Source organism: Vipera berus (assembly GCF_964194415.1).
Source record: "Vipera berus genome assembly, chromosome: 3".
Taxonomy (NCBI): Eukaryota; Metazoa; Chordata; class Lepidosauria; order Squamata; family Viperidae; genus Vipera; species Vipera berus.
Window position 1 is genome coordinate 145558127 of NC_138204.1, and position 27345 is coordinate 145585471.

The 27345-nt window shown below is 42.9% G+C and overlaps 1 protein-coding gene across 2 annotated transcripts in view; it reads right to left on the bottom strand.

Moving 5' to 3' along the window:
• The window catches only part of F13A1 (coagulation factor XIII A chain), a 127728-nt gene that overhangs the window by 3102 nt on the left and 97281 nt on the right, over positions 1-27345 (bottom strand). For both annotated transcript variants that reach the window (XM_081324191.1, XM_081324190.1), the window contains 2 exons: positions 9725-9861; positions 6427-6570 (listed from right to left, as the gene is read on the bottom strand). In XM_081324191.1, coding sequence (XP_081180317.1) covers positions 6427-6570; positions 9725-9861 — 281 coding nt within the window. The remainder of the gene's footprint in view (positions 1-6426; positions 6571-9724; positions 9862-27345) is intronic.

Consider the following 27345-nt stretch of genomic DNA (forward strand, 5'->3'; position numbering starts at 1 on the left):
GCTCATAGGCTACTACTGGACAGTACTTGCTCTTTGATCATGTAATATAACCAAAACATTTGCATATTTTCTACTCTGAGGCAAAAATGAGTCGATAAGTGGGAAATACTTGTCAATACATACCAACTTATTCCATTTTTTTCAATGATTCATTAAAAAAACCTGGTTGTCTAAGAAATCCACATTCCTGTTAGGTAAACTCTTCATAAATTTCTAGCAATGTATTTATTTATCTGATTCATTTTGGTGATTGCCCCTAAATATGCTCTGATACATTAAAATGCCACTTAACTGTGATTTCTGGTTTATCAGCATAGCTCTTGAAGTACACTTTGATTTTATCCCACCTTCTCAGATATAGGCCTATTTTGCAACTTTTTCCAGACACTCACTCATCTGTCCCAGATACTAACTCAACTTGCATGTTTTGTTTCTATGTGTGCGTATGCATGTGTGCACTCTTACACACAGCCCTTATTCCTTTTGCTATTTTAAAATATGTTTGGCATTTGGCTGAAGCTATAAATAACATCAAAAGTTAAAAATGAAGGGATGCTCTTGTGACATAAATGAAAGGGCCTTAACACTTGAAAGTAGATCTGTGATGTGGCTTTTGAGGATCAAGCAATAAAATTTGGAGCTGGTCATCCTGCAAAAATGGCATGAATGCACTGCGGTCACTTCCAGCTGAATACACCAGAAAGTGCATGCTTAAGGCAGGTGAAAAGACAGGTCTGGGCATTTTATTTTGAAAGCAGAGGTCTTTTATTCCTAGCTGCTGAAGGAAGCTGGTGTCTGGGCTTGCTTGTTGATGCCGCTGTAAGACAGCTTGTGGCATTCTCGTTTTTCTTTCCTCCCTCAGGAGCTTCAGTCAGACTGAAGTGGGATGAGAGATGAAGCTGTCCATTGCCCTATGTCGTCTTGTATTTTCTGCTCAGTGATGGAGATGTTGGTGCTCCATTTTCTCTGCTTCCCTCTTGGAAGCAAACAAACTGAAATGGGAATAGTTGGTATTGCCGGATCCAATTTGGGTCGGTCACCGGGACCAGAGATTTTGTCTTCTGAGCTTTTGGACTCAGGCTGGAGCCCATTTTCAGGGAACTTCTCTCTGAAGTTCCCTGATTGATGCAGATTAGATCCTGGCACATTATCCTGGGTCAAAAATATTCGCCTTCATTCATAGTTGACATTGTTTTCATTTGCTATGCAGAGAAGCAGAGGAGCAAACAATATCAATATCACTACACCAAAGTGTAGTGCAGACCTAAACTAAAGCAGCAATAATTAGTAGGCTTACCAAGAAATATTCTTATTGAACTCAGTAGGATTCCCCTCAGAGCAAAAGGATTGCACTGTGGGCTGTGTTTTGGACAGCTAGTCTAGAGAAGAGCAAGTGACTAAGAACAGGTGCAATTTGCACTGTGGCATTTTGCAGAGGGAGAATCTCAGCCTTCAGGTTGTGTTATCCTTTTCAAAGCTTCTCAGTTTTCCTGGTTGTACAAAGAACAAGGAAGAAGGAATAGAATATTGTTTCCTCCACACAGACTCCCAGATTTTTGAGGGAAAATCATAGTATTAATAGAGACCTTTTTTGCAGGGACGCGGTGGCTCAGTGGGTTAGGATGCTGAGCTTGTCGATCAGAAGATCGGGAGTTTGGCAGGTCGAATCCCGAGTGCCGCGTAACAGAGTGAGCGCCTGTTACTCATCCCAGCTTCTGCCAACCTAGCAGTTCGAAAGCACGTAAAAATGCAAGTAGAAAAATAGGGACCACTACGGTGGGAAGGTAACAGCGTTCCTTGCGCCTTTGGCGTCTAGTCATGTCTGCCACATGACCACAGAGACATCCTTGGACAAGCGCTGGCTCTTCGGCTTTGAAACGGAGATGAGCACCGGCCCCTAGAGTTGGAAACGACTAGCAGGCATGTGCGGGGGAACCTTTACCTTTACCTTTTTGCAGAGTGTTTCCAACCCATGTACTGTACTTGTCATGCATAATTGTCTGTGTGCAGGACTATTCTCCCATTATATGAAAACACTCGACATATTGATAAATGCTTGGAGAAGGTCTGCTTCTCAGAACCATTGCATGAAAAGATCTTGTAATAAAACCCGTGTTTTTAATGAAAAGTACTTATGACAGGAGGGATGTTGGAGCAGTGAAGCAGTACGATAAAAGGAATTTGGACATCCAAGAACATAGAAACTTGATTGCTAATAAGTTCACAGAATGATCAGGTTGGAAGGGATTTTAAAGGTCTTTCATCCAACTTCTACTCAGGGCAGGAATCTTAATACCATCTTAGACAAATGGCTGTCCAACCTTTGCTTGAAAATGTACAGTGATGGAGCAGCCATGACTGCAGGAGGCAGGTTGTTCTACTCCTTAATAGTCAATTCCTTATTTGAATTTGGATCTGTAAAGTTTCCACCCATTTGTTTTGTCCTATCCTCTGGAACTATGAAGAATAAATCCACACTGTTTTCTTTATCGCAACCCTTCAAGCATCTGAAGACTGCTGGGACTTCTTTTCTTTGTCTTCTCTTTCTTTCAGGCTCAACTTACCCAGTTTCTTTAACCATGGATTTAGCTTTCAATCCTCTCACTAACTTCATTCTTAGCCTTTCTTACTTTTTCCCATCAAATCCTAACTCTCAAAGTTGGGAGAAATGGCAATTATTTTTTAACTTACACAATACTGATTGCAAAAGCGGTCAGTCTTTTATCATCTTGCTGAAAGTCATGTATTTGCCTTGGTCAAATATTTAATCAAACAATTAAATAATTAGGTTGCAGAGGAAGCCACGTTTACTTACAGAGCATGAATGCAAATATATTCTATGGCAATGTGATCACCAATATCTCAGCTGATGTTTAAAAAGAAACTTAGCTAAATGAAAGATAGAAAATTGCTTAATTAAAGTTTACTTGCCTTTCATATAGCCCCATGTAGATTTATTTAAAAGGAAGTTTATTCAATTGAGCTTACACTGAGAAAATATATAAAGAAAGCTATAAGTCAAGTATTGATCCCAGTTTTCCTGGTAACTTTAAATATATGACTCACTTTAGTTTTCTCAAATATGATTTTTCTATTTCCCGAGAGCTCTGAAATTCTTTTTCTCTCCATGCAAATATTTTTAAAAAGCCAAACTCTGCTTAGTTCCCAAGAAAACCAGGGTAAGCTTAGATCCTGCTGCTTGCTGTGACATACTGTAGATATTATCAACTGTGTAAGTAATCACTTTCTTGATGAAATGAAAAACCAAAGTTAAAGTGGTAATTTTGATCTAGAGGTTTTGCAGATGTGATCAGTGGCTCTCTTGGGTGTTGTGGTGTACAGCAAATCCCTGATTTATGACAATACGTGAACCTATCATGTAAAATCCAGCACACTTAGGAAATGGCAGATTAGGATCAGGCTGTCCAAAGGGATTAAAATATAGGTGTCTTCATGAAGTCAAAATACACTCTAAATTCAACCAACCAGAACTGGAAGAGACACATGCAGGCAAGGTGATTCTTTTATTGCATTAGTTTGTGGTAATAGAATAGAATACTTAAGGAATTTGTCTTGGTGGAAAAGCTCTCAGTGTACACATAAACAACAAAGTAATATAATCCTAAGATATCAAGAAGAAAAGCTGAGAAAGATGATAGTAATACAGCCATACTACATGGGTAAATATCCTTAGATATAAGCTCTTAAGACACAAAGTGAAAAGCAGATTAACAGTAGTTGACTTTGGTGTAAAGCAGCATAATCAGATTTTACATACAAACTGACTTCATTAACAATGCACACTTAATTAGATAATTTCTCAAAGGAATAAACTCATGACACATTCAACAGTTGCTTAAGAGGCTTATTATCCATGACCACTTAAAGTTACATTGCTGGGGGGGCCTTTAGTTACAAGCTATTTCCACAAATTCCATCCAACTAAACTAAACTGAGATTTGACATAGAATATTCCACAAGCAACCTTTCTTCTGAAACAATGGATTGGCTCCAGGTCAAAAGAAATGATTTTGATGATAATTGTGAAAATGTAAAGTCTTCCTTGCCAGATTCATGAGTCTGGCCATATAGTTCTCCCGGCAACAGTAGGTGTCTGGTAGTATCATTTCAGACAAATGTTATTAAAAGACAAAAGTGTTTATGAATTACAGCTCAGTTGCTTTTCAGTAAAATATGTTTGTCTGCTAGTAGACTCCCCCTGATTTTTTTTTGGCTCTGCAGGTAGTCCTTGACTTACAACAGCTTGTTTAGTGACCATTTGAAGCTGCAACAGCACTGGAAAAAGTGACATGACTGTTTTTCACTCTTATGAGTAGACCATTGCAGCATCCCCATGGTTACATGAACAAAATTCAGATGCTTGGCAGCTGACTCATATTTATGATGACTGCAGTGTTCTGAGGTCATGATCCCCTTTTGCAACTTCTGACAAGAAAAGTCAATGGGAAAGCCAGATTCCCTTAATAACTGTATTACTTAATTTAACAGCTGCAGTAATTCACTAAACAACTGTGGCAAGAAAGGTCGTAAATGGGGCAAAACTCACTTAACAAATGTCTCACTTAGCAATAAAAATGTTGGGCTCAATTGTGGTCATAAATCGAGGACTACCTGCGTAGACTTCTGTGGCTGCCCTATTACAGTGTTGGTAACAGTACAAATTGTATTTTGTATTGTCATCTTCTGAGTTGTTCCCATCCAAATAGTAACCATGGTTTTGCTTAGCTCTTTGAAAACAGAGTTGGCTAGGTAGTGCCACCTTGTAAGTTTCAATAAAGTAAATTTCCATGATATAAAAAAAAATCTAGAGCAGATTTCTTAATTTGTTTAATAATATAGCATGGCTATGGTAATCTTGTCTATGAAGGAATGCAGCTTGTGGATCAGTGTCCCAGGGTTGGATTTAACCCCTTACAATCTCTCTACCAAAACAGAGATGTGAAGTTGGCACTGAGCCATGCAAGGACCGTTAGGATAACCTTTAAGGGTGGAATGAGTTTTTTTTTATCCTCTTATATATCATCCTAGATGTCTCTGCTGATATTCTAGCAAACTCAGCTCACAATCTGTATTCATTTAAAGGCAATAGTGAGCCACAATTAGCTATCGCCTAAGTCAGAATACTTTGGTTACCTTGATAGACCAATCATATTAATATTTGTAACTGAAATTGCTGGTAATCCACTTAAAGGAATGTATCTAAGCAGCTGCATTGACTGTTGGGAGGAGGTTCAAAATCCAGTCTGTTTGACACTGCATGTCCATTCAAAAGGGGCACAGAGTTTGTGCAGATTTTGATTTCACCCACTTTAGACATAGCTACATCTGTGCTTCTATTCTCAGAGATGCCCTCTGGATATATATGACTTGCTAACAGAAGTGTTAAAGTAAATCTCATGACTTCTTTAAGTCTTCCCCATTAAAATCAAGGTGACTTTTACACATCGGAACCTCGACAGTTCTTAAACTGCTGGTAAAAGTCTAGTTATCATGAAAGGTGTGTGTGAGGGTGGGGGAGATAAAAATTCAACCTATGTTTTCTGAATCCAACTCTATACATACATCTAAGCTTGTTGGGAATAAAGATAACAAAGAGAACATTTTATTGTCCTGATTTTTTATCTTTAAAAATATCCACAGAATATCGAGTTTTAATTAAAACTAACATTCAGAAGCTCCAGAAGCTGAAATATTTTAAAATTTGCCTGATTTTAATATGTAACATCATACATTCTTATTATTAGTTGGGAACATTATCACTTAAACTAATTCACATTGAGTAATTTTCTGTTGTTTGAAATAATTCTGTTTTTATTGGTGCTCAGTTATTCTCTTTTAGTGATGCTTATGTTAGTTTGGGATGAAAGAAGAATCAGTCCAGTACTAAACCTCAGCAAAGAAGTTGATGGGCAAAGAAAATCAGTGTAAGTAAACTTGTACTGTTGGTGTGTAATTTGGTGTGGTGGTATAAAGAGTGTTGTATCAGGAAGTAGGAGACTTGCTTCTTAAAATTGCTTCTGGGCCATCTATCTTATTCTCAATCCAAATCTCATGAGTGTGAGGCTTAGTGTGCAATCACAATCCCTTAGTTTAACAGATTTTACAGTGTTGTTTGTGACAAAAGTGGGGATTATGTACGGTACCTCATGTAATTAACTTTCAGGAAAGGCAGAATACAAATGAATGTGTGGAGTGTATATGTTTATATGAACTTGATCTTTCATCATTTTGAGGGGGGAAAAACCCTCTGAAAATAAACTGAAAAAAAATAGTAAGCATATGTGCAGAATGTATGTTTGGCAACTTTTGGATTAGGGCATTTGAAAGTACAATTCTTTCTTATACTTTCCTGTAATGAAATGTGGAAATCATTGAACAGAAAAGGAAAGAGAGAAAGATATTTACTCAGCACTCTGAATACTGATGTCCAGCTCGCCGTACACATGTCGTAAGGCATCACAATTCAAGCTTGAAATCAACTTTCGTAAGCCATGCTGCTTTGGAACATATTTATCTTCCCAGATCAAGGTTGAATTCCTTGGAATCTCTCTGCAATGAAATACAATAATGCAAACATAGTTTGACATGGTTTATAAATCTAATATATAAACCAGCATCCTGGTAGTAGAAAAAAGAGTTTGTGATTTGAAGGAAAAACCTACCTCCAATTATTGGGGTTGTTTTAAAGCCTAAAAAAAAGTACATGCATCTCAACAATTTCAGGAAATGCACAATCATCACTGTTTTTTGAGACAAGTTATGAATGAGATCTTCTGCTTATTTAATTTACAAGGTAGTTGTAAGAAGAATGGATGGATTTACATCAGGGACTGTAGTATTAGATAGAGCTTTGTTAAAAAAATAAAATTTGCTCAGTTTTTTTTCTAGATATAGATCTGACTTCACACTGTATATATTTGTCTTCACTTGTCTGTTTCTTTTTCCTACCTTGCGCAAATTATTATTTAAATCAAAATAATAATGGTGTTATTAGTGGTTACTCCAGTGCTGTGTCCCCATTTAAATCCAAGACTCTTAATGAAAAAAATACTTATGGAAGGTGGTACTGGATATTCATGGATCTGCTTAGCATGTGGTTTGACTTTTACATCTTTAAGCTTTAATTTAATAACAAGCAGTTTCAGAATTGTTTCCACTTAAGCCTTGACTCTATAGTATCATGAACAAAACAAAATCTTGAATGCTCGTTAAAGCTGGTTACTGCATTGTAGTAGAACATAGATTTTTGTATAAATCTTGCTGGCTTAAAATAACCCCTTGCATATAATTTTGTCAAGGAAGAAATAATGCAATCTAGAAGACTGGACATGGCATTTCCAAAAGGACTTGTTCAGAAATAAGTAAAAAACAAAACTGGAATGCATCCCAGAGGGAAAAAAGTATTATTTTTTTGCTAATGGAATAAAACCAAACTAATTCAATTGTCTTGGAGTAATGTGGTGATGGATGATTCTTGGTAATGTGTTGAGCCATCAAAGTGGACTGGTCATTTATCATCTTCAATATAATGAGGAAAATGGGATGAATATTTAAACAATCTGTGATGGTTTATTTTCTATTACTTTAACGTACCACAATCATGCCAAATGAAAATGCAATTCAGTACTTGTATTAACATTTACAACACATATTGGAATAGTTCCATAATTTAACACAAGAACAGGAAACCTAGAGCTCACAAGTGACTGCTAAATTACAGCTTCAACAGCTCCAAATAACATTGACAATGATATAAGATACTGGAAATTGCTGTTCAGCAATATCTAGACCAGGGATCCCAACCTTGGCAACTTTAAGACTTGTGGACTTCAACTCCCAGAATTCTGGGAGTTGAAGTCCACAGGTCTTAAAGTTCCCAAGGTTGGGGACCCCTGATCTAGAGGATTGTAAATTCCTTGCTCTTGATCGTATTCTTAAAACCACTCTTTCGATATCGTTATAAAAAATAAATATAAAAATGGCGGCAAAAAAAATCAGTAACATATTTAAAACAATTTAAAAATAATAGAACCAGTTATGTTACAATTATTACTGAAATAAAAAAAAAGATTTATTTGATTATTTAGTCTCCGGATAATTAGTAAAAGAGAATTTTCCTTGCAATGAAGTTTGAACCTTAAGTGAAATTCTCTCCCTACTCAAAACTCAGCAAATCTTCACTATTAACAAGCAGGTTCAATCTGTATATTAATGCAGTGTCGGTAATCTGTGGTTTTTTTTAACTGTTACTTTAAAAAATCCAGTTCTTGTGGTGAAAGGAAGGAAGGAAGGAAGGAAGAAAGAAAGAAAGAAAGAAAGAAAGAAAGAAAGAAAGAAAGAAAGAAAGAAAGAAAGAAAGAAAGAAAGAAAGAAAGAAAGATAGGCTTTTCAATGGCCACCACTCCTTTTTCTCTATCGCCTATTGAGGGAGAGCTTCAGCGCATTAAGCTAGCATTCCCTTTGTGGGATCTGAAGTAGAGGAATTGGGAAGAAGGGTGAGAGGCTTTCTCTACAATAAGTAAATGAAATCACTGGAAAGGGAAGAGAAGAGAAGTTTGCAGATCACCAAATACATGTTGACCTGGAACTGTTTTCAGATTTATTTATTTATTTTTATTTTAATTCCATTTATATCCCGCCCTTCTCCGAAGACTCAGGGCGGCTTACAAGCTTAGCAGTAGCCTTCATTCTATGTATATGCCTGCTTATTAGGGCTTTCACACCCCCCCAAAGCGGCATTATTACAAAGTCAGCTTAATTGCCCCCAACAATCTGGGTCCTCATTTTACCTACCTCGGAAGGATGGAAGGCTGAGTCAACCTTGAGCCTGGTGGGATGCGAACCTGCAATAATTGCAGGCAGCTGGTGTTACTTAAGGAGGCATTAGTCCACTGCTCCACCAAGGCTCAGTATTGATTCATATAGGTGTCATGAGAATTTATAGAGGAATTTTTCATTGTTTAAAGCAGAGGTCCCCAACCTTTTGGCTACCAGGAACCGGTTCCGTGGAGAAAGGTTTTTCCATGGACCAGAGATTGTGTGGTTTGTGTGCTGCCTGCATCCCATGGATAGGGATTTGCTTGTTTGTGTGGCCTGGTTGCTGGCATGCCGCGGCCCGGTACCAGTCCATGGACCGGGGGTTGGGGACCCCTGGTTTAAGAAATTTGAGTTACATTATAAGAATGCCACAGCTTTGTAAAGTGTTTTATTACTCTCATCAATATCAGATGGACCGCTAATGGTAACGAGGATGAGGCAGAGAAATGCTATCTTATTTCATGTTTTCTTAAAATAAGTGACATTTTAAATGAGTCTTGCTGGATTACATTTTCATAATTTAGCTGCTAAACTATTCCAGTAACATATTACTGTAACTTTAAGTTATCTTGTTCATTATTTGGATATAGTAGCTTGCTGTCACTGATGCCTGGGGAAGAAATACAGTTTTATAATTATTTAGATCAATTCCTCTAATTCAGAGATATTTGGAGGTAATCATCTCCTAAATTCCCAGTTAGCAGAACCTTGCTAGCTGCAGTTCCTTGGAGTTATAATCCTGATACACCCAAAGGACAAATGGTTGGAGAAGATTGGTTTCATGCCCTCAAGAGAGAAGCTGATATTGCTCAAATATGATGGCATATGTAGTGTTCATTTTGTTACGAATACCCAGAAAACTATGCCATAATAGGCCTTGCCTTACCTGAATAATTTTGAGACTGGTTTTAGCACACCAGGGCCATCAAGTCGGACCCAGACATTGGTGAGATCTTGCTTCAGTGGGTTGGGGAACTCCACTATTACCGTCATGTCCTTACCAACAACTTTCTCTCCAGGAACCTGCAGGAAAAAACCCCCAAAGGCTAAAATCAAATAACAATAAATTGAATTATTGCAACATTTTCTAATCTTGTCCCTTTCACTTTCTTGGATGACAGTTGCCCTCTTCCCTTGCTAATTCATATCTTAATTTTATGCCTTCAGGTCAATCATGTCTTCTGGGGATTGCTGGAAAATCACAGTCATTGTGATTTTCTTGCCAATATTTTTGGAAATGGCTTACCATTTCTTTCTTCTATCTTCCTGAGAGCCTCCTACCCAAACTTACCCAGTTGGCCTTATGTCTAAGGCAGGAGTAGAATGCACCAGATTCTAGCCCTGCTGCCTTTATCTGCTATATTAAACTAGTTTTCCACTCTTCTCTTGCTAACATGCCTTTATACGACTGCCCCATATAAAGTCTAGTTACATCAAGACTAGTTCTTTGCAATAATGTGCTCTGTGGCTGTCTATCTTTGAAAGATATTTGAAAGCTCCCACTCTACAGAGTGCAACTCATAGTTATGGGATGAGGTACAACATAAGCTGCCTATTTCAAAGATTTAGGATCCAAAATTTTGTTGTGGTGCTAAGACTGGCTTTAAGGCCTTTCTTGTAGGGTATTAGACAAGGTGGGCAATTAGAGGTGTACCTTTCTAAGTTGGTGAAATATCCTTCTAAAGTAGAACTATATTACTAGGCCCCCGAAGGCTCTTTGTTCCAACTTTCTTTTAATTGGCATTTAAGTTGTTCTGAATTTAACTGCTGCTGTTTGAAATTTTTATGCTTTACTGCTTGTTCCCTTTTATATTGCTTAATGGCTGCTGTTATGTTTTTTATGCTTTATAAATTATGGTTTTACACTTCACAATATGTTATAATGACTGCTTATGTTTTTTCAAATATTGTGAGTCATCTCAAGAGGGCTGGTTCCTGAAAGGCAGTGTATAAGAATAGAAATAAATGAATATCATCTCTATAATTACATACGGACAAAATACAGTTTGAGAGAGCTTTCTGCCACAAAGACAATGGAGTGTGAATTACTATGCAAAATGCTGAGAAATTTAACTACACAAAAAGAGGTTTAGGGCTTGGGGGAAAGAGGGTTATAAACACTGCTTGCCAAAAATTAGACACAGGAGATCTGTTTTCCTACAGTATTCTCTGCTTGTGTACTTTTAACAAATAGATATTACAGAATTATACCATTTCAAAGAAACAGAAGTACATCAACTCTATCACTTGGAGAAATGTTGAGTACCACTTTAAGATGCTTATGACTATAAATAGACTGTACTTTCAGCTTCTGTTTTTAAAACATTTCTGTAGTCAGGGGAATATCTTCACCATGATCCAATTAATGAATTAGTCTCACCCAGATCTGTGTCTCTGGACAGAAATACAGGTCTACAAAGACGCATCTAGATAGTTCATTAAGATGCAAATCAGGGTTGTGATACACATACGACAAACATTTCTTGATGAACATCAGCATATGAATGAATTGACTGCATAAATGGATGGGAAACAGCAACTCTTCAAATGTTTCTATTATAGTAGAACCAGATAGTAGTGAGGGATGCTGGGAATTGTAGTTCCCTTAGTCTTTCCAACTGGGGCATAAATTATTCACATATGCATTTCTTTTATCAGAAAGAATGCTGATAATATTTTGCTGTTATTACCCATATAATCACTTTAGATTAAAAGTAACTTTCTGTCCTAACGGCCCCATTAAATTAGAAGTATAGGAAACCCTTATGGTCTTGGTGAAAATGATCACTTGAGAAAGAGAAGGCTGTTTTTGGACTTCAGTAGTTACTGATTGTTAAACTTCTAAAAAATAAAGCCACTTATCTTGTAGAATAACCTTGCAAAGCTACTAGTTGTAGCTCCTGGTCAGCTCAAAGCTTAACCTGGTAGTTGAAGTCATATGCTTCACAAAATGATGCACAAGGTCCACATCTAGACCCTGGATAAGAAATAAAGAAATGATGTGATACCTTGATGGTGATATAAGGATAATAGGACTCATATATTCATAGTGAAAGTGACCCATATGTACAGGAGTCAACATAGTCCTGTTTAGTACAGAATTGAGGATGCCTTCTGATCCATGGGAGGGAATGGTAACAAAATGATATGGATTGAATTACTGATAGAAACAACAGTCTAACAGGATACCTTGGCTGTCATACTGTTCTGAACCAGCCTGCTACCGGCCTTGCAATAAGGCAAACCCCTGTTCAAACAGTAGAGACTGGAGAGCGTCTGCGGCTGGAAAGCGTCTGCCAAGATTTATTACACAAACAACAGAACAAGAAACCAAACACTGGAACTTGAATCCTCAAACGGAACGGTTGCTTTCAGCAACCAGCCCTTCCCCAAACACTCCTTTTATTTAGAGTTCAGGGCGTGGCCTCCCTGTGCCTCCTCCCGAGGAGTCCCACAGCCTTTCTCTGCTTGTTCCTGCTCGACTGCCTCCTGCGTCGGGCGTCCTTGAACAGGGCCAGCTGTGGGTCATCATCCTCCGCACTATCGGGCTCACGCAGCTGAGAAGAGGGCCCCGGCTGGGGGCTCTGCGAAGCCTCCAAGCCATCATCAGCCGGTTCGTCTTCCACACACTCCTCCTCCCCCTCATCTGAGTCATCCGAGACATCTGAGCCGGCTGCCGGACCCACAGGCTGGCCCTGAGTCACAACACTATCCCGCACCGCAGGGCCCTTCCCCCGGGGCTGCCGATCCGGATGCGGTCGGGATGGGAATTGTTCGTGAAAAGCAGTCACCAACGCAGGGGCATGAACGGCGGTCGCGTCTTCCCATGTGAAGTCCTCCGGCCCGTACCCTTTCCACTCGATCAGGTACTGGAAGCGACCTTTCAACCAACGGGAATCCCTGATGCTGGCGACCTCGTACTCAGGGGTGCTGCCTCCATCACGAGGTCCTGATGGGGGAGGTTCCGCTTGGCGAAGTGGACAAGCCGGTTGTTCGGGGACCAACAAGGACCGATGGAAGACGGGGTGCACGCGCAGGGAACGTGGCAGAGTTAAACGATAGGCGACCGGATTGATGACAGCCACGACTGGGAACGGTCCAAGGTAACGGTGGTCCAGCTTCCTCGCCGGCCGTGTGGATGGTAGGTTCCTGGTGGACAGCCAGACCCGATCCCCCACCGATAGTGGAGGCGTATCCCTTCTCGACCGATCGGCGAACCTCTTGTAGTCGGCCTTGGCCTTCTCCAGCTGCCGTCGCACCAACCGATGGATCGCCTGTAACTCCGCCATGAAGTCGTTCGCTGCCGGCTCCGGTGAGTCCACGGGAGAAAGGGGGAAAAACCGGGGGTGATAACCCACATTGGCCAAGAACGGTGTCATCTGCGTGGAGGTGTGCTGCGAGTTGTTAAAAGCAAACTCGGCTATGGCCAAATAGTCCACCCAATTGTCCTGCTGCAGGTTGACGTAGCAGCGCAGATACTGCTCTAAGATACCGATGACCTTCTCGGTACCCCCGTCAGTTTGAGGATGATGCGCGGACGAGAGGCAAACCTTAATTTATTTATTTATTTAGTTGCATTTGTATACCGCCCTTTCCCTGAGGACTCAGGGCGGTTTACAGGGAATTAAAAATCGAAAACATACAAAAGTTAAAACCAATTAAAAAGCATTAAATTCACCCTGTACACTAAAAACCCCAGTTAAAATTTTCTCCTCAGCCTGGGCCCGAGAGCTCAAAGAGCCAGGTCTTCAGGCCCCGGCGGAATGATCGGAGGTCGGGAGCAGTCCTCAGCTCCACCGGCAGCTGGTTCCAGAGGGCAGGCGCTCCCACTGAGAAGGCCCTATCCCTGGGTGTCACCCGCCGGCAATCTCTCACCGGCGGAACCCTGAGCAGACCCTCCCTGTGGGAGCGCACTGGGCGAAGGGCGTTTGATGCCGGCAGCAGGTGTTCCCTCAAATAACCCGGACCCAGGCCATGTAGGGCTTTATAGGTAATAACCAGCACCTTGAATTTCACCCGAAGGGCAACCGGAAGCCAATGCAGCTCGCGGAGTAGAGGTGTTACATGGGAGTATCGGGAAACCCCCATTACAACTCGCGCGGCCGCATTCTGCACCAGTTGAAGCCTCCGAGTGGCCTTCAAGGGCAGCCCCATGTAGAGAGCGTTACAGTAGTCCAAACGGGAGGTCACAAGCGCATGAGTGACTGTGCGTAGGGCGTCTCGGTACAGATAGGGACGCAACTGGCGCACCAGGCGAACCTGTGCAAAAGCCCCCCTGGTCACGGCTCCTATGTGATCTTCAAAATTGAGCCGTGAATCCAGGAGGACGCCCAAGTTGCGAGCCCTATCAACGGGGGGTAACACCTCACCCCCCATCATTAGAGGTGGAATAACTTGGTTAACCCGAGACGCCGATATGCACAGCCACTCAGTCTTGGCGGGATTGAGACGAAGCCTGTTTCTCCCCATCCAGACCTGAACCGCCTCCAGGCACCGGGACATCACGGAGAGGGCATCACTGGGTTGGTTCGGGGTGGAAAGAAAAAGTTGGGTATCATCAGCGTACTGGTGATACCCCACCCCAAAACCACGAATGATCTCGCCCAGCGGCTTCATATAGATGTTGAACAGGAGAGGCGAGAGAACCGACCCCTGAGGGACTCCACAAATGAGAGACCTCGGGGCGGATCTCTGCCCTCCTGTCAACACCGACTGCGAGCGGCCCTGGAGGTAGGAGGAGAACCACCGTAGAACGGTGCCTCCCACTCCCAACCTCCTGAGACGCCGCAGCAGGATACCATGGTCGATGGTATCGAAAGCTGCTGAGAGATCTAATAGGACCAGGACAGAGGAGCAACCCCTGTCCCTAGCCCTCCAGAGATCATTCACCAGCGCGACCAATGCCGTCTCCGTGCTGTGTCCGGGCCTGAAGCCCGATTGGTACGGGTCCAGATAATCAGTTTCCTCCAGGAACAGAGGGAGCTGATGCGCCACCACACTCTCAACAACCTTCGCCAAAAAGCGAAGGTTGGAGACTGGACGATAGTTGTTTAAAACAGCCGGGTCCAAAGCAGGCTTCTTGAGGAGGGGTCTCACCACCGCCTCCTTCAAGGCGGCAGGGAAGACACCCTCCTTCAAAGAAGCAGTTATTACTGCATGGAACCAGCCTCGTGTTCCCTCCCGAGCCGCATAAGCTAGCCAGGAGGGGCACGGATCCAACAAACAGGTGGTGGAGCTCAGTCTCCCCATGATCCTGTCCACATCATCAGGGGAAACAGGGTCGAACTCAGTCCAGATAACCTGCTCAAGACCGCCTGATTCCTCCACATCAGACTCTGCCCAGTCATAATAATAATGACTGTCCAACGCACGCATCAACTCCTGCCAGAAACGGGCTGTAAACTGGGCCCCCCTATCGGAGACGACTCTATCGGGAAGGCCGTGCAGCCGGAACACCTGTTGGATGAACATGCGACTAGTGGCGCGAGCTGACGGTAAGCCGCGACAGGGAATGAAGTGCGCCATCTTGGTCAGCATGTCCACCACCACAAACACTGTCGTGAAGCCGGAGGATGGGGGTAGATCCGTCAGAAAGTCCATGGACACAGCCCCCCAGGGTCTCTTGGGTGTTGGCAAAGGCTGCAGTAAACCAGGCGGGGCCCCTGTCGCTGACTTGGCCTGCCTGCATGGGATGCAGGAGGTGACATAAGACTGGACGTCGTGTCGGACTCGGGGCCACCAGAAGGTACGGGAGACCAGGTTCAGAGTCTTGAACAGGCCAAAATGCCCCGCAGCCGGGTTATCATGACACTGGCTGAGGACGAGTCCCCTGAGTGGCCCTCCCGGAACATAGAGCCGGTCACGATAATACAGAAGTCCATCCGTGACCGACCAAGGCGAATCTGGCCCCACCTCTTCCTTCCGCTGAGCCACCCACGCCTCCTGCTGCTGCGCCTCCCGGATCTGAGCCCGTATATCAACCGGCTCCCGCACCGCAGCAAAAGACTCGACGGGGATCACTGTCCTGGGCAGAAGCTTGTCTTCCACTCGGGTGTATTCGGGCTTCCTGGACAGAGCATCCGCTCTCTGGTTGTGCCCGCTTGGTATGTACCGCACCCGGAAGTCAAACCTCGCAAAGAAAAGGGACCACCGGATCTGGCGTTGGTTCAAATTCCGAGCGGTCTGCAGGCTTTCCAGATTCTTGTGGTCCGTCCGGACCTCGATTTGATGTCGCGCCCCCTCCAGATGATGCCTCCAAGCCTCGAACGCCGCCTTGATGGCCAGCAGCTCCTTCTCCCAGATGGTATAGTTGCGCTCCGAGGGGTTCAATTTCCGAGAGTGATACGCGCAAGGGAAAAGGGTACCGCTGGGCGTCGTTGCCTGGAGTAACACGGCCCCAATGGCAATGTCGGAGGCGTCCGCCTCCACGACAAACGGCCGTTGCGGGTCAGGATGCTTCAAGATGGGCTCCTTCATGAAGGCGTCCTTCAAAGCCTGGAACGCCTGTTGTTCGGGGGCGTTCCACTGGAACCGAGTCTTCTTCTGCAGGAGCCGGGTGAGGGGGGCTGTCAAGGCAGCAAAGCCAGGGATGAATGTTCGATAGTAGTTGGCAAATCCAAGGAGTCGCTGAACATCCTTCACGCGACGCGGGGGTTGCCAACTCTGCAACGACTCAACTTTACTCGGCTCCATGGCGATGCCCTCAGGAGAAATGCGGTGACCCAGGAAATCGATGGTCACCTGGTAGAACTGGCACTTCTCCAACTTGGCAAACAGCCGATGTTCCCGGAGGCGCTGCAGGACCTGACGGAGATGCTGATGATGCACTTCACGCGACGGGGAGTAAATCAGGATGTCGTCCAGATAAATCACGACAAACTGGTCCAACAGATCCCGAAAGATGTCGTTCATAAAATGCTGAAACACAGCGGGGGCGTTGGTCAGGCCAAACGGCATCACCGTGTACTCGAAATGTCCATAGCGAGTACCAAACGCCGTCTTCCACTCATCACCCGGCCGAACCCTGATGAGGTTGTAAGCTCCACGCAGGTCCAGTTTCGTGAAGATCTTAGCCTCCCGGAGTCGGTCCAAGAGCTCGGGGATGAGGGGCAGCGGGTAACAGTTACGCACCGTGATGGCGTTGAGTTTCCGGTAGTCACAGCAAAGCCGTAACTCGCCCGACTTCTTTTTGACGAAGAGCACGGGCGCAGACACTGGCGAGGACGAGGGCCGGATGAAACCACGAGCCAGATTCTTTGTCAGGAAGTCCCGCAATGCAGCCAACTCGGGCTCCGACATGGAGTACAAACGCCCCACTGGGAGAGGCGCATCAGGGACTAGATCAATGGAGCAATCATAGGGCCTGTGCGGGGGTAATTGATCCGCCTCTGACTCGCTGAACACATCAGCAAAGTCGGACAGTTCGGGAGGCAAGGAAACCCCTGGGGAACCCTCCACCTGGCCGGCACAGATATGGCGGGTGTGGTCCACGCACTGCAAACTTGGGAAGGTGACCAAGTTCTGAGACCAATAGATCTGTGGATCATGCGCCCGGAGCCACGCCAGTCCCAAGACCACGGGGAAGTGCAGATCCGAAGTGATGTAGAACTGGATGGCCTCCACATGGGAACTGATGGCCATACACACTGGTTGCGTGGCGGCCGTAATAGGCCCGGACAGGAGCACTCGACCATCGATAGTCTCCACTAGCATGGGCGGATCCACCGGACACTGGGGAACAGCCCATTTGGCCACAAAGGCCGAGTCCATAAAGTTTGTGGTAGCCCCAGAGTCAATTAAGGCATGGACCGGAATCCCCTCTGGCTTGCCAGGAAGGATCAGACGTGCCTCCAAAATCAAATGCCGTGGAGGTTCACAGGCACCTTCGGAACGGCGTCGCTCGGTGTGGTTGTTGTGGGTCGCCCGATCTATCACACCGTCTAGATCGGGCTCGGGCCGTTTCCCGACAGCAAAGTAGGGGACTTTCTCGGGGCAGGCTTGGTCACTGATGCCCGCTGACGCTTCTTTGGGCAAGAAGCAGCCAAATGTCCAGGGTCCCCACAGTAAAAACACAACCCCCCCGATCGTCGTCTGTCCATTTCCGTCACCGATAGACGGGACCTGGCGGCACCCAGCTCCATTGGCTCCTCCCTCTGGACTGGGGACTCACGCACAACAGGGGCGGCAGGGGTCTGTGGGGTGGCACGGCGACTCTTTCGCTGCTGCAGCCGGGCATCAATCCGCAGACAAAGATGGATCAGCCCATTCAGGTCTGAGGGAATGTCCACGCGGGCCAGCTCATCCAACATCTCCTCCGACAATCCATCCTGGAAGGCATCCACGAGCGCAGCCTCATTCCAGGCGGAATCCTGGCTAAGCAGCCGGAAATCGCTGATATAGGCCTGTAGGGGGCCTTGACCCTGCCGCAGAGCTTTCAGGCGTCGGGTGGCAGTCTGCGTCTTAATTGGGTCCTCGTACATTAGGCGCATATGGTCACAAAACCCCACAAAGTTATCCAACAAAGGGCTAGGTTGTGCCAGCAGAGGCGTGCTCCAACGAGCTGCATCCCCCGAAAGAAGGCTTAACACGAATCCCACCTTATCCCGGTCAGTGGGGAAATCAGCTGCTCTCACGCTGATAAAAAGCTGGCATTGTCCCAGGAAAGCAGGAAACAGTTCTGGATTGCCAGCAAATTTATCCGGCATAGCTATCTGACATTTCCTCCTGGGTGGGGGTGCAGCATGTACCTGAGCTTGCAGTTGAGCCACCTGAGCTGCCAACAAAGTGAGTTGCTGGGTGAGCTGAGCATTCTCGGCACGTAGCTGCTCCATCGTAGTAGTAAGGGGTGGGAGGCTGAAAGCAAACTGTTCTGAACCAGCCTGCTACCGGCCTTGCAATAAGGCAAACCCCTGTTCAAACAGTAGAGACTGGAGAGCGTCTGCGGCTGGAAAGCGTCTGCCAAGATTTATTACACAAACAACAGAACAAGAAACCAAACACTGGAACTTGAATCCTCAAACGGAACGGTTGCTTTCAGCAACCAGCCCTTCCCCAAACACTCCTTTTATTTAGAGTTCAGGGCGTGGCCTCCCTGTGCCTCCTCCCGAGGAGTCCCACAGCCTTTCTCTGCTTGTTCCTGCTCGACTGCCTCCTGCGTCGGGCGTCCTTGAACAGGGCCAGCTGTGGGTCATCATCCTCCGCACTATCGGGCTCACGCAGCTGAGAAGAGGGCCCCGGCTGGGGGCTCTGCGAAGCCTCCAAGCCATCATCAGCCGGTTCGTCTTCCACACACTCCTCCTCCCCCTCATCTGAGTCATCCGAGACATCTGAGCCGGCTGCCGGACCCACAGGCTGGCCCTGAGTCACAACACATACAAAGGTAGAAATTGCTGGTGTCCCAGCTGTCAGTTTCATCTGCAGAATTGGTTGGATTGCTGCTGTTGCAGACTGAGCCCCATCAATTATAGCAAGCGTGTATTTAAGAAAAAACACTGCAGTGGACTAGAAGTTCAACAATGCCTGCATCAGAAGGCCATGTCCTCTAAAAACAGATAATGGAGGCCTTCATGGAACGCTAGCAGGACATGAAGGCATGCATAGAATGCCTTGGTAGAAGGTTGGCAATGAGACAGAAATTACATCTGGAGCACATGTCCCTTAAATGTGGTTAGTTAGGTATCTTTGGCCATGGAATGTGGACATGACCAAAGCCAGGTAATGATGCTGAAGCCCCCAAATGTTACAGGCACACTGTAGTGGTAGTGGGGACTGTGTTTAGCTGACACATTTGATGGTAGCCTGATTGGAAGTCATTCACACCTTTGGAGAGGTGTTTATTGAGTAATATTTGAAGGCATGGCAATACTGTTGAGAGGAATTGTTTAAGAAGGCCTGCCAGTACGGGTAAGTCCTGTGCCCATCACAAACAAAACCCAAAGCGTGAGTGGCAATTACACTATGGAAACTTACAGGTCCCACACTTTTGGAAAGGAGCTGTTACAGCCATAGCAATTGAAAACAGATAAGGAAAATGCTTACTGAGAATATTAAAACAACAGCATCCAGTTAGTTTGTGCAGTTAGGAGAGAAGTATTCCATCACCTTGTAGATCAGTGTTTTTTCAAACTCTGTAACTTTAACTTTAACTCCAATAATTCCCCAGGCCACATGCAGTTGTCTTAAAGTTGCTAGGTTTGAAAAACATTGTTATAGGAACGTTGCAGAAAGCGGGTATAAACAGTAAACCTTTGCACACTCCAAATGAATTTTGCAGTGTTGCATAGTCCACAGTTGTCAATTTCAAAAATCATGATAATTAATGGAGGCTTTAAGGATAGGCTACATTTCCTTTACAAGAATGAACTAAATCAGTCTTATTTATTAAGTTGAATGAATTACATTAAATCTCTGTTTCTCTCTTGCAGGTCTCATTTCAAAAAGGAATTCGAGGGGTGGTAGGCAAAACTTTTCAAACTACAATTGTTTCAAGGTCATATTGCCTGGTTTTCCACAATTTAAAATGGGCTATCTTATCAATTAGAAATTCTGAACTCAAGAAACATGATAAAACAGCTGATTGGATTATGAAAGTGTTTTTTTAATTCATTCATTATTAGCTTTTGTTATCTCACATTTAATTTTGGTCAGCTCAGGGGTGCCTAAAAATGCTAATTGTCCTGCCTCCTATTTTCCTCACAACAACAAACCTGTGAGGTGTAGGCCCAAGAGAAAATTGCTTAGATTCACCCAACTGATTTTCACACCAAAGAGCATGAATTCATAGACTTCCAGTTTCTAGATCAGCATCATAGCCACTACACCAAACTGGCTCTCAAAGCAACTGTTTTCTATTCAAAATGAGGTACTTTAGCTTAGACACTTTGAATCCGAAATATCTTGCTAATCACCGACTTCTCAGAAGGCAATCTGTGCCAGATAAATTTTCACCCAAGTTCCTGACAAACAGCTTTGGTTATTAAGCCTAGAGAGACTGAGGATCAAATTCCACTCAGAAGTGATTCAGCATTGCAACAATGAACCAAGCCTCTTTCTGACTTATATATCTCACTTATCATTCCTCTGGTGTGGCCACAAAAGTACAGAAATTTTAATGTCTATTTCAGACTGACCAACCTGATCAAGTGTGAAGAAGTAAACTTACTTCAAATTATGGTTTGAATACCTACAGTCAACGTTTGCACAATTTAGAGATCAGATGGTTTGCTACAGGCAAAATGGAAATATTTATTCCTTTTCCTCATCCTCCATGCCAGGATGTGATGATAATTATTGGGGCTAATAAAATTAAATCAGGATTGGGGAAGCACCTGGTATCTCCACATTAGGTTCCTCACTTTGATACTAGGCCTGTTGCTTAGAGTTTTGTTAAGTTTATTATATACTCAAAAACATATTTACGAAAATAACTTTTTTTATTCCACCACTACCACGATTTAATTTCCCATTTTTTTTGTTTAAAGGATAAGAAATGGTTAGGTTGGCTTAATTGCGATGAAGAACTGAGGATAGCATATTATGGTTATCACAGAGATAAAATAATGGATCCCTTTCCCAATTAAATTTGAGCAGAAACATCAAGAGGGGAAGAAAAAGCAACACAATCCAGAATTCGGTATTCGGGGTAATTAAAATGCTGCAGGGGTCGATATTAAACTTTACTGTTAAACCAGAGAAAGTCATGGAAAATACTACGAGGTACACTTAATAGAGATAGCCAATCTTCAGATTCATCAGTCTTCTAACACAGTAACTGACGTAGGTATCGTAAAAAGTAAGAGCCTAACCATCCATCTAACCATCCCTCCATGAATGTATTTCTGGATGAAATTAAAAGCCACAGAATGACAGTTTCCCTTTTCTGAAAGCTGGAGAGAGTGAGCAGAAATAATCAGTACCGTGTATATGTGTTCAAGCACATTCTGCTCTAGACAGCAATTACATGTTTGTCCAAACATCCAGATTCAGCCATAGTTTCATTCCATACAGCATTGAATGAATGAACCTTTACTGTCAAAGTACAACCATGTATACATTGAGATTGACTGAGCCTCCCTTCGTGCCCCCCCCACAACTCACCTTGTGAACTCTCAAGTTTCCTCCTTCCATTATATATTCAAGATGGACAGTATTTAATATTTATTCATTATGTATATGTAGGGGTGTGGGTCTATAAATATGTTATATATAGTATGTTTAGTATGTATCATGTATGTGTTTCACTTTGAGAGCGGGCAACTAAATTTCATTTTTGATGTGTGGCGTTGTGCCCACAGTAAAAAAAAATGACAGTAAAGGTTATCTTATCTTATCTTATCTTATCTTATCTTATCTAAAAACACAGATGAGCTCTCCAACTGCTAGACATATGCAGGCAAGATATGGTGCATGACCACCAACGGTTTCCTTCTGAAGTAGGAAGCAGAATTCCAATAAAACAGAATTACCCAACCATTCCACAACACAGTTGTGTTTTTGTGTTTTAATAAACTGTCTAAACTTGCCAGAATTTAAAAGAAAAATCCAGCAGAGATATTGCCAGAGACCAGTCATTCATATCTTATAACAATCCATTAAATATCACCAGATTACTTTATAATAGGTCTTGTTATCCTAATACTCATAAATGCTCATAAATTAAGATCAGGGGTCTTCAAACTGGGCCCTTTTATGACTTGAGGACTTCAACTCCCAGAATTCCTCAGCCAGTGTGCCTGGCTGAGGAATTCTGGGAGTTGAAGTCCACAAGTCATAAAAGGGCCAAGTTTGAAGACCCCTGATTAAGATGATTCCTGACAAAGATGGCCAGCCGATAATTGTTTTTGCTCTTTTCCAAGATGATCAAATAATGATTGCCCTTCCAGTTCTCCTACAGGTCTTTCTCCTATTGCATCTGAATATGGAAGGGTCTTTCCCTACGGAAGTAAAATACTTGCTAGCCATTTACTTTCTCCTTTCTTCATGAAACATCTATATGTCTCCTGAAAATGCAGCACAAAAAATTGTTAGAAGTTAATTGGACACTCATATCTGTTCTGAAAGGCATGGAGAGAAGAATGATTGAATGACAGGCACAGAAAACATACTCTATGGATATGCTATCACAGTATATAATTGCCTTCCATTTTGAATTGTGCTGATAATGGGTAAGTTTCTGGGTGGAGAAACAAATTCATCTGCATGATAAGGAAAGACAGGAGAGGACCTACGACTATCAGTTAGACCAGGGGTAGGCAAGCTTGGCTCTTTTATAACTTCAATTCCCAGAATTCCTGAGCCAGCTTGGCTCAGCTTGGAAACTCTCAGCATGGCTGGCTCAGGAATTCTGGGAGTTAAAGTCCATGAGTCATAAAAGAGCCAAGGTTGCCTACCCCTAAGTTAGACAAAGTTGGCATTATGACGGCAGCCAATAAATTTTGCAGGCATGGATAATTCTGGTGACATAGCAAAAGAATCACTGACAAACTGTCAATCCTAACACTTTTGTCCTATTAAGAACATGACACAGAAACAGCAGCTCTGGGTCCAGCCAACTCTTTAATATTCTTGCTTCAAAAGAGGAAGATAGGCCTAAGCAATTTAGGCAATTTAATCCAGGCAAGTTGGAATATGCTGCTCAGTTTTGGCAAAGAATTGAAAGGATTATGCATTTTTAAAATGTGGTTATTGAAGACAAGAGCTCACAGCAATATTATATGATTTATTGGCTTCCTCGGAGGAATGCTCGGAAAAGATGTAATATTATTTGAAGACACTGCTGATAAACATTTGTCCAGGCTAATTAAATACAGAAATGCTGGGGCTGGGGGGCCCCCAAAATCCTGCAAAACAAACTTTGCACTTGATTTGATTAGAGAACTTTTCAAACTGACATTTCTGCATCAATCTTTGGCAAGTTTCTGTTTTTGCTATTCACAGTTACATTGCTATAGGGTTTTGGTAAATCTAGGTAAGTATTTCAATCATCCTTTTTTCTCATTTGAATTCTGAAGATCCCAGGACTCTTCTGACAATTCATTTAATTCTCTAGTTTGCCCTCTGTAGCAGTTTATCAAAAATGCCCATTATAGCCCTGCAGTGATCATCGTCATCCAGATTCTTGATGTTATTTCCATATGGCATCTTGATTCTTTCAGTTTTCACTATTTTTCCCCTATTGATGGTGAGGGTGGCATATTTGTCCAGTGCACTGCAATATCTTGGCTGCATGTGTAGACAATGTTGAGCAGCAATTCTATTTTAGATGGTATTTTCCATACACCTTCAGATCTTTCATGTAGAAAAAAGTGGGATAGATGTTTTTGATGTTTGCTAGCCATGGCCTATCTAGTTTAGTGTTGTTGACAGAGAAATCAGTGCAATGACAAACACTAGTGGTGAGGATGAGTCTCTTTGAAAGATTCCTCTCTTAATGTTAACCTCTCCCAGTCTATCAACATTGACCATCAGCTGTGTCTTTCATGGTGCCATTGATCTTTCCACAAAGCTTCTGATGTTTCTACTGACTTCTGTTATTACTAGGCACTTGATGATCCAGTCATATGGCAGGGAGTCAAATGCCTTCCTGTAATTGATCCACAATACATTCAAGTTGGTCTTCCTTTTCTTGCAGTTTTCCAGAATCATCTTGTCAGTTAGGATTTGATCTTTTGTTCCTCTGCAGTTTGAGCAGTTTCTTTTCTGCTCAGATGGAAAGAGCTTGTTTTCAACGAGATTCTTTCAACTACTACACCAGTTAGCAATTTAAAAGCTGTTAGTAAGGAGGTAATTGACCTGTAGTTGCCTGATGCTGTCCTTTTTGTTAGATCAGGGGTCTTCAAACTTGGCCCTTTTATGACTTGTGGACTTCAACTCCCAGAATTCCTCAGCCAGCATGCCTGGCTGAGGAATTCTGGGAGTTGAAGTCCACAAGTCATAAAAGGGCCCAATTTGAAGACCCCTGTGTTAAATCTTTCATTATTACCGGTAAGTAAATTTTGCCAGACATTAACCAATATTCAATTTCACTCCCTTATAGTATGTTGTTAAACTCTTGGCAACAAGTGGGTATGGACCAGTCAGATGTTTCAACAAAGAAACCACACAGTTCATCTTCATCTGCTGTTAACCAAATCTTGATCTTTCTTGCTTTTTTCTCCATCATTTCTTTCATTCCAAGTTCTTACATTTCACCTTCATCTTTATTCTTATCCATCTCCTTTATCTGTTCTTATTGTATTTCTTTGGGTTGTCCTATAACTGTACCCAGAACAGCATTGTTTCTTCTTTGTCATGTATGGACAGATCTAAGTCTCTATTGATGGAATGGTAGAAATCTTTCTGATTTCTCTGAAATTGGAGATTTTGTCCATAAGTGTGCAATTTGAAGTTTTCTATTGCTGATCTCCTTGGCTATATCTGTGATTTGGTTTTTTATTATTTCCAGTGCTTCCTTGATTTTCCTTTCCCCCCAAGTGATATTTCTTGATCAGATATTCTTTGGTCTTCTTATTCTTCAGCCTCTTCCCCACCCCACCCCACCACACCCAAATCTTTTCGAGCTTGCTTGCATCTGATCTTAACATGCTGATCTTATTTTCCATCCTGCTCTTCCATTTTGGTAGTGCACCTTTTGTGTTTGTGTGTGGGTTTTGTTTTGTTTTTTTGGTATCCATAGACTGACCCTGATTAATCTGGGTGATAACTGATCTGGGGTGGGTTTCTGTAAATTACATTTCACCACATTGTTTATGGGAGAAACGCTCTTGGTCTGTCTCTTCTGTTGAAACCCTTGGTCTGTCTCTTCTGTTGCACCTCTGGAATAGCTCTCATCCTCCTCAGAGCATGCAAGCCCCACAACTACATCAAGATAGTGATGTACAAGTACTAGAATTATTCCTATTTAGGAAATTTAAGAAATGTGGCAGTTTCACATTTGACAAATGGACAGATTAAGGAGACCTACTCTAATTCAGGTTTTCTACTGTCTTAGAATTTCAGTCTCTGGTTCTGGTAATAGAAGGTACTTTTAGTAGGGCAATACTGGAAGAAGGAAGAACTGCTGACTATAGAAGAATGGACTTTAAAAGTTTCCAACCTGGCGGAAATGGCAAAGATCTCAGCGTATTTGAAAGACCATTCGCAACAGAGATATATTGTGGAGTGGAAAAAATGGATTGATTACATCGAGAATAAATATGGGACTAAAAAGTTTCATTTAGCATTTGAATAAGTATTGATGTGATATTTATATTGCTTGTAGTCATTTTACAAGAGTTAAAGTGCGATAGACGTAATAACTTATTGTCGTTAGCATATGGTAGATTATGATTGTTTCTACTTTTATACCTTATATTTAGCTCTGGGAAGTCGGGGAGGGGGGAAGGGGAGGGAGGGAGGGTTGGGCTGGGTTGGGAAGGGGTGGGTGGGTTGGGAGGGGTTTTGTTTTGTTAAAGATAAAATGTATTGAAAAACTTTTCAATAAAAAAAGAAGGTACTAAAAATATTTGCAGCATTTGAGATGACCCCTTGGTTTAAGATCTGAGCCATTTGAGCAATGAAATTTAGGCCACTCACTCTCCCTTAGCTTAACAATGTTAAATGAAGGTATTAAAGGATAATTCATCTTTTTCCTAATATAAAGTGTGTGTTATCTAACCAAAGAACTTTTATATACTTTAAAAGGATTAGATGCAGATTGATGCCCTCCCAACCCTGTGCATTTATTACAACCAATATCTGAAGAGAGTTTTCCACATCAGCCAAACATGTTCAGTCAACCCACAAAGCAGACAAAGACTGGCAGCCTCTTGGCTGTTAACTGGTGGTTTTCCAAAAATCTGCTATCAGCCCTTGCTTTGCCAAAGGTTCTGCAAACCAAATGAGGGTACTCCTGGCTTAGACAACATTCATATAAGAGGAAAAGGGTGTGAAGAAATGGAAACATTCGTGTATTTTCCTAGGAAAGAAAACCAGCTTTATTGACAGAACCACAGGGAGATTTGGTGCACATTTGTGCGTATGTGCGCCAGCCTATGAGATTTCGGTGCCCGAGGCACGGCAGTAAACAATACCTGCCAGCCTACCCACCCACCTCCTCCCAGGATCCTTTGCTGTGTGGCAGAAGGACAAACAAGTTATTTTGGCAATGGAAGAAAACATACTGCTCTCTCTCTCTCTCCGTGGCTGTAAAAGTAAAATGCTACATTAATAAACAATTTACTACCTTTTTGTAATGCCAAAATCCTGCTGCCTTAGGTGGCCACTTAATTTTGCCTAATGGTAGAAATCAGCTACGTTGTGTATGCTACAAGTGCTTGGAAAGACATGTCTGTATCTATGATTACTATTTCTGTGTTAATGCTGTCAAATGTGTATCTGAAGTCACTCAGGTTTCTCATGATGTGAGAAGCCTGTGGCTTCTCCTCTCTCTTTTCTAACTAATTAGCAGTCACTCTGCATTTTGGGGGAAATGAGGCCATGAAAAGATTTTTTTTTGGGACACCTGCTCTT